Source organism: Drosophila virilis, chromosome X (assembly GCF_030788295.1).
Source record: "Drosophila virilis strain 15010-1051.87 chromosome X, Dvir_AGI_RSII-ME, whole genome shotgun sequence".
NCBI lineage: Eukaryota > Metazoa > Arthropoda > Insecta > Diptera > Drosophilidae > Drosophila > Drosophila virilis.
The window spans coordinates 2198288-2209581 of record NC_091543.1 but is presented as its reverse complement, the minus strand read 5'-3'; the positions used below and the strand labels follow the sequence as shown (position 1 = coordinate 2209581).

The window sequence follows — 11294 nt, the reverse complement described above, 5'->3', positions numbered from 1 at the left end:
AACAGCCAACTTCACGTTTCGACTCAATTGTGAACGATAGTATCGATAGTTTTGGCATATTTAGTTAACGTTTATTTGAAAAAAATGGATAAGCGCATTATGTTTAAGTTACAAATTGTATTCGCTGCTCTAGACCCGCAGTTATAGGTCCAATCGCATTCATATAGTCCATCAAAGCATCCAAATCAAAGGGGCCCATTCTGTAATTGTATATTGTATGCATATAAATATGTATGTAATCGGCCAATTTATGGCAGGGCTTACTCAAGCTCTTGGGCGTGGTCGCTAATCAGCGAGAAACCGTTTTTACCATTCGCCAGATATTCCATGACCACCAGCCGATAATGCTGACTCAGCTGCAATGGCCGGTACTCGGGTATCGCGCAATCGGCACAGCGCACAAGTACACGGACCAGCCGCTGGCCCGGCTCAGCCATTAGATTATAGATTATCCTCAATCCGGAGACCTGCAGAAAGCGCTTGGATATGGGCGACACTAGACTCGAGTTCATGGGCGCTACAGCATCCTCCAGCAGCTGCCACAGATGCTCACCCCGCAAGTTCAGAGCATACAAACGGTTCTCCCACGGACACATGGCCACCAGCTGTTTGTAGCTTATATCTGGTCAGGATGGAACAGTTCCATTTAGTTGCATTTGAAAAAGCGGTTTCAGCAACTTACCGCCCGCCGGTATGGGCACACGAAAGTTACCCTGGCTGGTTAGGGCAACTGTCACGTTGCTCCAATTGGACGCTTGCGCGGATGCCTCCTTGACGAACTGCAAAGCTAAGGGTTAAGCAAGGAGCAGCTGTTTGCTGAACTTGATACGCACGGCATGGAGCATGGCGTCCGTGTAGAGATTGCCCAAATTGCATTCGCCACGCGCGCATTCCGCCTGCTGCAAAGGGACCCGACTGCTGCCCACAATCCGATTGGATGACTCCGCCAGCTGGGCCTGCCAGGGTGCCAGGGCCAGGAGCACGGCATTGTCTTCGAAATTAAAGTGTTATATTTCGGATTAGGCAATGGAATAGAAGAAGTGGTCCGTGATCCGTAAGGGACTTACGGAGCCGGGGACTAGGATTTTGGGGCGTGCCACTAACCAATTTCCCAATTATCGATAATTATCTGTTTTCATGAAATCGATAACATTTTCGATAGGTTTTTCGAGCTATTTCGGATCTGTCTACATCTCTTTCGGTCAATAGTTTTAGACTTTTTTAAGAGCTTTCCCGTGAAAATTGAAAACCAATTCATTCTTTGGCATATAAAGGGTATCTGCTAGTCGTGCACTCTCACTTGTTTTTATCTCCAAGCTTATATCAAGCAAGAAAATTCATAGCTATTTAAGGGAGATTTAAGCTAAGTCGAACATTTTTTCGTGTTGTTTCACGCTTTTCGCAAAATTCACCTTTTCACGTGGAAATGCGGAAATGCGAAAATTTGATTCGGATTCGAAGTTACCAAAGCAGGCATTCGACGCGCACAAGGCCGGACAAGGCCGGGTAATGAAAAACTTCTGCTTGAATTACTTACAACATTTATTTATGATTTAAAAAAAAAAAAATGAAGGTCAGCTTCTCAGTTGAGCACAGTGATGCGGCCCTCGAGGCCCGTGTAGATGGGATCAATGTTGCTGGTGTAGGAGAGCAGGGCCTCCAGATCCGTGATGCTGATTCTGCAAGTGCACATGCGGATTAGACAGTTTAGGGATTGATTAAGATTGAGCCCTTTGGGGGCGGGGCCACTCACTGGACGTCGGTGCCCTCGGCTAGCATGGTGAAGCCATTGCCGCCGCCCTGCAGAAAATCGGGCGAGGCGATGCGATAAATTTTGGCCGGCTCCAATGGCTCATAGATGGGCACATCGCAGTCGGCGCAGCGCGCCAGCACGGAGATGACGCGCGAATTGATCGGCTTGGTGTAGTCATAGGTGACCTTCAGACCGGCCACCTGCAGCATTATGTACGAGCTGGTCACCCCATTCTCCAGATCAATCTTGCTGACACCATACTCCAGCGCCTCGACCAGCTTCCGGCCGGGCAGATTGTAGGCAATCAGCTTATTCTCAAACGGCGACATATTCACCATATGCGCATACGTCAGATCTGTGGAACAGTTGCTCGACTTGAGCTCAGCTCATGTTTACATTACATTCTACTCACTGCCGCGCAGCAGGGCCATGCGCAGGCCGCCGGTGGCCGCCAGTCCGATGGATACATTTGTCCAGGCGTTCTGATTAAACGGCGTCAGACCCGTGAACTGCAACGGGGCGTGGCATTCGGTTAGGATGCAGCGAGCACGGGCTCGGAACGAACAGCGTTTAGCTTACCGTATGGATCATGGCATCGCAGAAGAAGTTGCCCAGATTGCATTCCCGGTCGCTGCAGTCGCTCTTGGTCAGGTCGACCATGGTGCGGCCGACGACCACCTGTCCCTCTCGATTGATCACCTCCTTCCAGGGCTCCAGCGCCTTTAGCACTTCCTCGTCTGCAGCGGCAACAACAACAACAACAATAACAACATGTCACAAAAGGAATGCGAGAGTGCCCGACTAGCTAGATACCCTGTACTCTCTACAAATGGAAGCGACTGGCACAAGCGGCTCAAAAAGTGTGGACTGTGCTCTTTAGCGCTGATGAAAGCCGAGCTACAGCTAAAATACGCATGCGAGCTATCGATATTTATCGATAACATTTATCAATAAGTTTAAACAGCATAACGAAACCAAAAGGTCACCATCAATTCCGCTTACTCTTATAATTTTCCAGAAATGCCTAAAACTAAAAATCGTCGTTTATCGATACCAAGAAAATCGGTTCGATATTTATCGATTCTGACAAAATGTATAAAGAACGTTGCTGTGTAGACGCTGGTTCAAAGGAATGTGCTCAACAAAACGTTGCTGAAAATCGATATTTATCGATTTCAAATCAACAAATTGAGTTGCTATTTGAATTAAATTGGAACTGCATATCTCAACCCAAAAGTCAACATCCAACTCCGCTTGCTCCTACAATTTGCAAGAAATGCTTAATGCTGCCTATCGATAGTTATCGATTTTCAGCAAAAAAGGACAAGCTACAATTAAAAATAAATTTGAACTTAATACCGAATTTAACGGGTGACAATTAACTCCTTAAATATAATTATAATTGAGAATCGATAATTATCGATAGCAAGGCTATCGATAACACGCCCGATTACGGCTGTGAGTGAACTGCATAACATAAGCTACGTATTGATGTTCAGGGCAGCCAGGGTGGGACCGTGGAAGAAAACTTAGAGGAACTTACCCTCCGGTACGTCCGGCCCCATATAGAGGGGTGCACCCTCGAAGTCCAGGACGTCGCCATGGTCATCGAAATAGACCGTCAGATTGCCAACATATTTGGCATAGCAGCCCGCCTGAACGATGAGCACCCGATGGCCGCTGCTGTGGATCACCTCGGTGGGATAGTCGCCGCGCGACTTGTCCGGCCCGGGCGGATCGCCCGTGTAGAGGAAGGTGTGCGAATGGGAGCCAACAATGACATCGATGACATCGCCCGCATTCGCGGCGATCACCTTGTCCACATCGTAGCCGCAGTGCGAAATGACAATGATGATGTTGGCGCCCTGCTCCTGCAGCAGGCGTGCCTCCTCGCGGATGGTGTCGCTCTCGTTGCGGAAGATCAGCTTGCCCGTGTTGGCCAGAGTCTGTGCGGAGAGCGAGGATCAGAGCGAGCGATGGAACGATAGCTAGATGGAGCACTTACGTCTGTTGTCTCCAAAATGACACCGATCAGTCCGATCTTGCGGCCGCCGCGCTCCAGGATCAGCGAACGCTCGTAGAGGCCATCCATGGTGGGCTCGTGGGCGCTGTCCATGTTGGCCACCAGCATGCTGGTGTTGATGGTCTTCAGGAAGGGCACGACGCCAGCGACGCCATGATCGAACTCATGGTTGCCCAGTGTCTGCGGAAAATGTTGAAGAAATCCCATCAAGCTTCACCTTAAAGATCTCCAGCCGGAGTCGGACCTACCATGACATCGGCGGGCAGCATATTGAGAAACTCCTGGGTAACATTCCAGCGTCCAATATTGTACCAGAGCGTGCCCTGAAAGCTGTCGCCCGCATTGATATAGATGGGATTATGATCGCGCTGCTCCTCCAGCAATCTGCGAACCATGTGCACGGTGCGCGCATAGCCACCGACGCACTCCTCGCCCTCATCACAGATGCCGCCGCTGGTGTCCGTTGGCTCGAATCTGGCAGTTTTGGAAGGCACTCAATGAATGACATTGGACTATTTTATGATATAGACGATACGGATTGGCCTTATCGGATCGCATGTGCGACAACAAGTGCCTGATAAAAGCGCTGTGCACGATTATGATGATTGTTTACGGCACTCGAATCACGGACGCGGATAATCACGCGCACTTGCCTGGCATGGAAATCGTTGATGTGTATCAGGGACAACGGAAATCGATCCTCGGCGGCCAGCGTGTGGCCGGCGCCAACGATAAGCAGCATTAGCGTCCAGGGCATAGCCCCCATCTCGGCAAGCATCATTGTGGCGGATCGTCTCCTCTCCTCTCTCGAGTGTGCTTCTCACGCCTAATCCGTGCGGCGTTTCTCGTGCGACTGAGCAGCCGTTGCTGTTCCAGAAAAATGAACTACCTCTCCAATTACCATTATTTATGATATATACCATATACTATATATATATATATTTGTGTGTTGGACAGTGTTATATGACTCTTGACTGGCCTCAGTTGATTAACTAGTCCGATACTCCCTGCCCTGCCCCGCCCCCTAGCCCCAACTCGGCCCATTGAAATACCCAAGAGGGTTGCCTAATACAGTACAGATGTCGCTCGATAAGTGCAACTTCTTGAATGAGAAACTTCATAGGCTATACGTCCTAAAATTGTGGACATGGAACGAGCTAATCTTTATTCCTTCTACGTCTCTTCCAGTTATTCAAGAATTTGTCGTTCTATATATATCCATATATCTATATCCGATTTTTATTAATATTAAAAACAGCCCTCGCATATAAAGTTGTTGAATAATTTTCTACAACTGTTGCATGCACGGAAAATATTCCGGAACGTGCTTAATTAAAATTGCATATATTTATATATATATATATAATATCTATAATCTATCAGGCTTATCTGCGTAAGTGCCTTGCGAGCTGATAAATCAGCATTCATAAATCAAATATCTTGCGTTTCAAAGGTTAACGGCTCGCGCGCTATCGAATAATCGATTCTTGAATGTTCACTGAGCTACTTGCAAAAACATCGATACCGATTATTTTTGTTTATTAATTGGCACGCGCGCCAAATTCAAAGTTGAAGTCTTACGATATTCGCGGCATTTTTCTTATCGTAAATTACAATTGCATACCGAGATTATGTTGCTTAATTGGCGCGCGCCAAATTCAAAGTTAAATTCGGACTTACGATATTCGCGGCATTTTTTTATCGTAAATTACACACTTTAATTGTAGTATAATTTTTATTGACAATAGAATTTGGAGCTCTTCATAAAGTTACTCGTAGGTATAAAGCACAGTATATGTATGTATGTTTTATGATTTTGTTTGCAAGTACATATGTAAGTATTGTATATAAATATATATTGTATGTGTATATTTAAATTGTATATATATCTGAATATTTATGTATGCGTATTATTATTATTTTATTTAATTGCTTAGCTTAAAGCACAGAGAATTTTGATATGAGAATGATTAATAACATTCTGCGTTCGGTGATTGGCGCCACGCACTCAATTGATTAGCTGCCCCTCTTTCAAATGGGCCCAAGAGCGGGGATGGGGGCGGTGTGTGTGTGTGTGTGGGTGGGGGGAGGGGGGGTAAGGTTTTACCATGCACTGAGATCTTATGATCCTAACCGTCAGTGATTCGTTCGCGTCCGAACGGCAACGAGAATAACAAAACAAATTAACGGCGGGGACGTAACACAAATTTGACTAGAAAAAAAATCAACTCCCTGATTTGTTGTGTTTATGTGTGTGTGTCGAAATTCGCAAAAGTCGGTGAGAATACATTTGCTGAACGGGTGTAAAGATTTTGTGAATCGGTTTCGGATACTGGGCTGCCGTAGTGTCTGCGGTGTGTGTGGTGTGTCTAGTGAAAGACATCCATGAAGGGAAAGTGCGCCTGCTCCGGCTCAAGCAGATCGACCAGGAAACAGACGGTGCCGGCGACGCCCTCGTACAGGCTGTGCGGCCGATCTGGGACACGGGCGCGCTGCTTGAACTCCGAATTGGTTAGCAGCTCCATGAATTTGTGCGCCCGATACAGGTACTTCATTTCGTTGGTCAGGCGAAAGAGCAGCAGAAAGACATAACCGTTGCCGGCGACGCCATGACAGATGCCGGGCCCCTTGCGCAGGAAGCCCTTCTTCCAGACAAGATCGGCGGCGCGTCGCAGCGAGATAATGTACTTGTCCTCCTTGAATATCAAATAGGCCTTGGCCAGCACATAGACAGCACCGGGTGCGCCATGGCACCAGTGCACCAGACGCTTGTCGCGTCCGGAGCGCAAATCCTCCAGGGCCACCGGAAAATTGCCCTCATTGTCCTGCAGCTCCAGAAAGTAGTCAATGGAGCGCTTAATGTCGCGCAGCTCAGCGGCCGGCGCCGAAATTGGCACCGTACGGAACCAGGGACTATCCAGCAGCATGTGCAGTATGGCGCACAGTCCATGGGCGGCGCCCAAATACTCGGTCCCATGGTACTGATACATCAGTGGCAGGGGCGAATTGTTGAGTTTGCTGTACTCGCGCCCGCTGGTCACGATCAGCTGGCAAATGGAGACCAGATCATCATCGGTTATCTTCTTCTCCGGCAGCACATCGTTCAGCCAATAGCAGCCGGATAGATAGCCGGCACGGCCCACAAGCACCTCATCGCAGCCGTATTTGGTGTGCATGAACTCCTTGCTCGATGGTATGCCCGACTTGAAGTTGGCCAAATCATTGGACAGCTCCTCCGTGTTCTTGGCCTCCTGCGAGATGGCCGCCGAGACGGCATAGATGCCAGCATTGCCGCACAGAAACGAATAACGCTCCGCGGAGCGTTTCTTGTATCGCTTGGCATTCGCCTTGGCGTTGCGTATGAAGGCGGCTGCGTGCTCCAGCGCTGGATACAGATCACGCGTCTGTTCGCAACTGTGCAGCTTCCAGAACATGTAGGCAATGCCCGCATTGCCCACATACAGATCACCGCGATTGTCCTCCTCGTCGCTATTGGGATGACAGTGCTCCAATATGGCGTCCACATAGGTGCATATCAGGGTCTTGATGTGCTCCTCATCGGTGGCAAAGGGCGTATTCTCGCCGCCCGAGAAATCCGCAAACGGATTCTTCAAATAACGACGCTCCATCTCCCAACTGTGACTGTCCACCTCCTCCGCCTCCGTCTCTTCCAACGGCTGCGACACTTGTCCCTGTTGCGCTACGTTCTCCGTCGCCGGCTGCGCAATTGAGCCTAACCAACAACAATAGACGAGAATAATGAAAAGGACATTTTTTTTGTTTTTTTTTTTTTTTTTGTTATCGTAAATCGATTTGCCGGCGGGCCGCGCCCTGCGCCCGGCGTCTGACAGCCCACTTACCCTTTTCCGGTGTTGGCCGTGATTTGGAACCAATTGAATAGCTTCTGCTCGCTGCTGTACTGCGCACCTGCAACACGTTTATGCACTTAATAATAAACAACTAAATTATAATTCATAAAATGTAAAACGAATTGTGTACTACCAAAATGAATTGTGTTCTGTTCTATTGTTCGGTTGCTAGTGCTCGATACACGATAATCTTGTTTTAATTATACATTTGTGACAACAACGACACTCGTTCCAAAGCCAACCAGTTTTAAGCTCGAAAAACCTTTTTATATCTCAACAAGCCGAAATTCGCATTGTCCTGCCGACGTTTACACATCGTTGGCAATTTTTGCGATATTTTATCGATATATCGAATAGTTGGCAATTTATGCAATCAGCTGTCATGTGGCAAATTGCGCGAATGCAAATGAGTTGGTAACGGTTTTTAATGTGCAATTAGTTGTGCAATCAGTGTTACCAGCTGTGTCTAGAAAAAAGACGCTGAATGTAATGTAAAAATAGTAAAATTAGCTGAATTAACATGGCCGTAAAAAGGGAAACCAGTATAAAATTGTAATTGTAATAAGGTAGATAAATTGTGTTTTCGTTAAGACACAAAAAATCTAAGCCGAACAAATTTCAAAAAAGTAAGAAATCCAATAAACGCTGAAACTGACAGCCCTGGGTGCGAATCGCATTAACGTTCATCGATAGGCGTTGCGTAGCATCGATACTAATGCTGTTCATACACAAGCATCGATGCTTATTTACGCAATTTTCGAATGAAATGGAAAAACTTAATATATTTTTTATTTGGCCTTTTAAGCCTATATAGCTTTATTTTAATGTTTGTATATCATAAGTTATTAGTTTTACTGCATCACAACTGTTTTGGTATAACTACTTTCGACGATTGCCGCCCAATATAGTGGCGATCCGTATGAATATATTCAATACATCCATGTAAATGGACATTGAACTGAAAAGAAATCAGACATAAGAAATACGAGAAATTGGGCTACCAAGTTCGTTACTCACGCATTAATGGGATCGAAGGGCGCCACGGCATACTGTGGATACACCTCGGCCTTGCGCACCAGTCGTTGTGTGTCGTAGAGCAGAAATCCGCTGAAGAGCACGAGACCGCCGTAAAGGGACATCGAAGCCAGGCCTGAAACGGGAGCAGAACAATGGGCATGGGCATGGACATGGTATTTGTTTATACGTTAATTGTGCACTTACCGGCGCCAATCACGGTCGTGGGCGGCAGCCACATTGAGGCCAGAGACGAGGCAAACACAACACCAAGGCCGATGGCCAGCGGTCCGCCCATATATAAGAACTTATCGTTTGGAGCACACGCAGCGATCGTGGACAGGCCACCGACAATGCCTCCAGTGTAGAGTGCAGCGCGCGTCATTATCGGACCGCCCAAAAAGCACAAGGGCGCAATAACACCCCCCAAAATGGCGCAGTGCAGCGCCCAGGCCAGGTGCTTCGGCCCCAGACCCGGCTCATACTGCATCGAGCGCGTCAGAGCGCCGCTGCCGACGACGAGCGCCAGTGAAGCGAATGTCCACTACGAGAACAACAACATGTATGTATGTGTGTGTGCGTGTCTATTGCTCAAGGATCAGCTCCTGCATTGTCAACTTACCAGCAAACCGCCTCGCGAGGCCAGCGAGAGTAGGCGTGGCGAGCGAAACACAGCCGCCGCGGAGGCAGCCGTCAATATACAAGAGCCCCCAAAGAAGGCGTAGCTGGACTGAATGCGCTCCTTCACATATTGCGGCCACATGCTGTTGGAATAGGCGTTCGCCAATTATGAAATTGAAGCAAGAATGTTTACGTTCGGCAAGCCGAAGCTTAAATACCCATAGGGGCATATGGTCCGACAGATATTGAAGATATCTTGGCAAAGACAAATACGACATAGTTATCCAATCAGGCCCATTTTTTGACAGGGCTTCAGGACAATCTATATACTGCGATTAGTTCCTATGGAACAGATATACTATATAGGATATTGAAGGGCAGGATTTAGAAGTCAAATCTCATGAGATTTGATCAAGTTATGGGAATGGGTACAGACCCATTCAGTAGGACAGGCAGACTGACCGACTCTTTCTATATGAAGGTACGTCCAGCATAAAACAAGCTCTTCAAGAGCAAGCGACAAGTATATAGGGTGTATATATATATATATAGAGAAGTACATAGTATAAAACTCTTTAGTAAATACAGATTGGGAGATCATCATCAGATGCTACGTAAATTTCATGAAGATCGGACAGGGTATAAGTGAAGGTAAAAGAAGGAAGCTACGCTGTCTGTTAGTATATGATAATATATACAATATTATATTATATATAGAATATTATACTATATATATATATGTGTATAGAATATTTGCAGCTCTGAGCAGCATGCAGGGCCTCTCTTGGTCGGGCGACCAAAAAGCAACCACGAAGAAGTGCTCTATTCGAGCTTAAACATGCCCTGAATCCTACTCGAAGCTGCAAATGTGTTTGCTCTTTAGCGGCGCGGATTGCAGCAGATGCTTTCTTATTAAATGTAGATTTCTTTAACGTAATTTTGCCATTAAGAACAGCTCTGCCGAGCATCTTGGCAGTCAAGTCAACGGAACATGAAGCTTACTGCTATGCTGGTTTAATAGGAGCGCTTTTTGGGCATTTGTTTACATAAGAAGGTCACGTCTGGTAGCCTGAGAAGTGCCCTAGAGAGAGAAGAAGCGCGTACTCACATGGCGTTGTCCGCAATGCTTGTGTGTTTGCCCATGCCGACGCCGTAGTAGCAGAGTGCGCCGAGTCCGACGACGGCGGCTCCGGCGACAGCGCCTTTGCCCATCGAATAAGCTGGAACATACATGATGATTACGCAAGAGGCGGCGGAGGCAGGCAGAGTGTGTGCACTTACCGTTGGCACTTGGCGGCGCCATTAGCTTCTCCTTGAGGGTGGGCGCACGTGGCTGTTCGACGGCGACAGGATTGCGTGTGTTGCGCACAGGATGGCGTGCATAGTTGCGCACTATGTTGAGGCTGGGCTTTGATTTGAGGAAGGCCTGCGAAGATTTGCCCAGCAAGAGGCCGCTCGGACGAGCCGTCGACAATGCAAGTCGTAGTAACATTTTCTTGTTGTGATGAAATTCGCAGTAGTCGCTAGTTTTTTCGTACGAGCCAAAAATGTAATTTTATAGCAGCTGTCGCTGTTCTTCGATCAATTTAAATGGTTTACTGTAAGCATATTTTATGAAAACTATTATATTTGTTTTGAAAATTTCTAGAAATTCCTACTTACTTGCTAGCACTTCGATACTTGAATGTACGTTTGACGACTTGAAGATGTATCGATATATAGATATATGTATGTAGTCCGTTCCTGCTGCGGCTATGTGTTTGTAAAAGTATCGTTCAAAATAAACGATAAGGTTGGCAACGCGATAGCTTTATAAATTCAAATTTATATCGCCATTTATGTGTATTCAAACAGCTGATAAAAATGGTTATTTGCTGTTTATCATTTGCTAGCTTAACATTGCTTTATGCTTAGTTAAACTACGACTTTCGCATTGATTGTGGTCAATAAAACATTTGATGTTTCCGTGGCAGCTATCGATAACACTAAACGATGTTAACTGTATTGCTAGTGT

The 11294-nt window shown here is 46.8% G+C and overlaps 4 protein-coding genes across 5 annotated transcripts; all 4 read right to left on the bottom strand.

The window, feature by feature from the left end:
* Positions 1 to 58: 58 nt before the first annotated feature.
* Positions 59 to 995, bottom strand: LOC138910851 (apyrase-like; the record flags this gene model as incomplete). The annotated part of the gene is made up of 4 exons (XM_070211155.1): positions 59 to 200; positions 265 to 622; positions 683 to 779; positions 834 to 995. Coding segments are annotated over 4 exons (714 nt in total), but the record flags the coding sequence as incomplete, so codon positions are not given.
* A 529-nt stretch (positions 996 to 1524) lies between these two features.
* LOC6634450 (apyrase) lies at positions 1525 to 4630 on the bottom strand. Its single transcript, XM_002058133.4, has 8 exons — positions 4430 to 4630; positions 4025 to 4250; positions 3759 to 3956; positions 3297 to 3699; positions 2333 to 2490; positions 2166 to 2262; positions 1754 to 2108; positions 1525 to 1679 (listed from the first exon to the last, which is right to left on the bottom strand). Exons 1-8 carry the CDS (start codon positions 4555 to 4557, stop codon positions 1583 to 1585), a joined length of 1662 nt encoding a protein of 553 aa, XP_002058169.1. The 5' UTR covers positions 4558 to 4630; the 3' UTR covers positions 1525 to 1582.
* Positions 4631 to 5507: 877 nt separating this feature from the next.
* On the bottom strand, positions 5508 to 7965 carry LOC138910840 (lanC-like protein 3 homolog). Of its 2 annotated transcripts, none has more exons than XM_032440393.2 (3): positions 7779 to 7965; positions 7637 to 7721; positions 5508 to 7509 (listed from the first exon to the last, which is right to left on the bottom strand). In XM_032440393.2, the coding sequence occupies exon 3, from the start codon at positions 7403 to 7405 to the stop codon at positions 6146 to 6148; it is 1260 nt and encodes a 419-aa protein (XP_032296284.1). In that variant the 5' UTR covers positions 7406 to 7509; positions 7637 to 7721; positions 7779 to 7965; the 3' UTR covers positions 5508 to 6145. The 2 variants fall into 2 exon arrangements, with proteins under 2 accessions (XP_032296284.1, XP_015025013.1); XM_015169527.3 differs by having other exon boundaries at positions 7637 to 7703.
* A 462-nt stretch (positions 7966 to 8427) lies between these two features.
* LOC6634452 (growth hormone-inducible transmembrane protein) lies at positions 8428 to 11075 on the bottom strand. The gene is made up of 7 exons (XM_002058135.4): positions 10943 to 11075; positions 10562 to 10878; positions 10389 to 10500; positions 9282 to 9423; positions 8867 to 9203; positions 8663 to 8795; positions 8428 to 8603 (listed from the first exon to the last, which is right to left on the bottom strand). Exons 2-7 carry the CDS (start codon positions 10770 to 10772, stop codon positions 8525 to 8527), a joined length of 1014 nt encoding a protein of 337 aa, XP_002058171.1. The 5' UTR covers positions 10773 to 10878; positions 10943 to 11075; the 3' UTR covers positions 8428 to 8524.
* Between the last annotated feature and the right edge of the window lie 219 nt (positions 11076 to 11294).

Bases quoted from the DNA above. Each gene is read 5' to 3' on its own strand.
- LOC6634452 (XM_002058135.4), bottom strand. From the start codon at position 10,772: ATGTTACTACGACTTGCATTGTCGACGGCTCGTCCGAGCGGCCTCTTG. The intron at 9,204-9,281 runs GTAAGTTGACAA...TTGTTCTCGTAG, and splicing joins CCTCGCGAGGCGGTTTGCTG to TGGACATTCGCTTCACTGGC. The intron at 8,796-8,866 runs GTAAGTGCACAA...CTCCCGTTTCAG, and splicing joins CACGACCGTGATTGGCGCCG to GCCTGGCTTCGATGTCCCTT.
- LOC6634450 (XM_002058133.4), bottom strand. From the start codon at position 4,557: ATGATGCTTGCCGAGATGGGGGCTATGCCCTGGACGCTAATGCTGCTT. The intron at 3,700-3,758 runs GTAAGTGCTCCA...CTCTCCGCACAG, and splicing joins TCATTTTGGAGACAACAGAC to ACTCTGGCCAACACGGGCAA. The intron at 2,491-3,296 runs GTAAGTTCCTCT...TTGCCGCTGCAG, and splicing joins GGGGCCGGACGTACCGGAGG to ACGAGGAAGTGCTAAAGGCG.
- LOC138910840 (XM_032440393.2), bottom strand. From the start codon at position 7,405: ATGGAGCGTCGTTATTTGAAGAATCCGTTTGCGGATTTCTCGGGCGGC.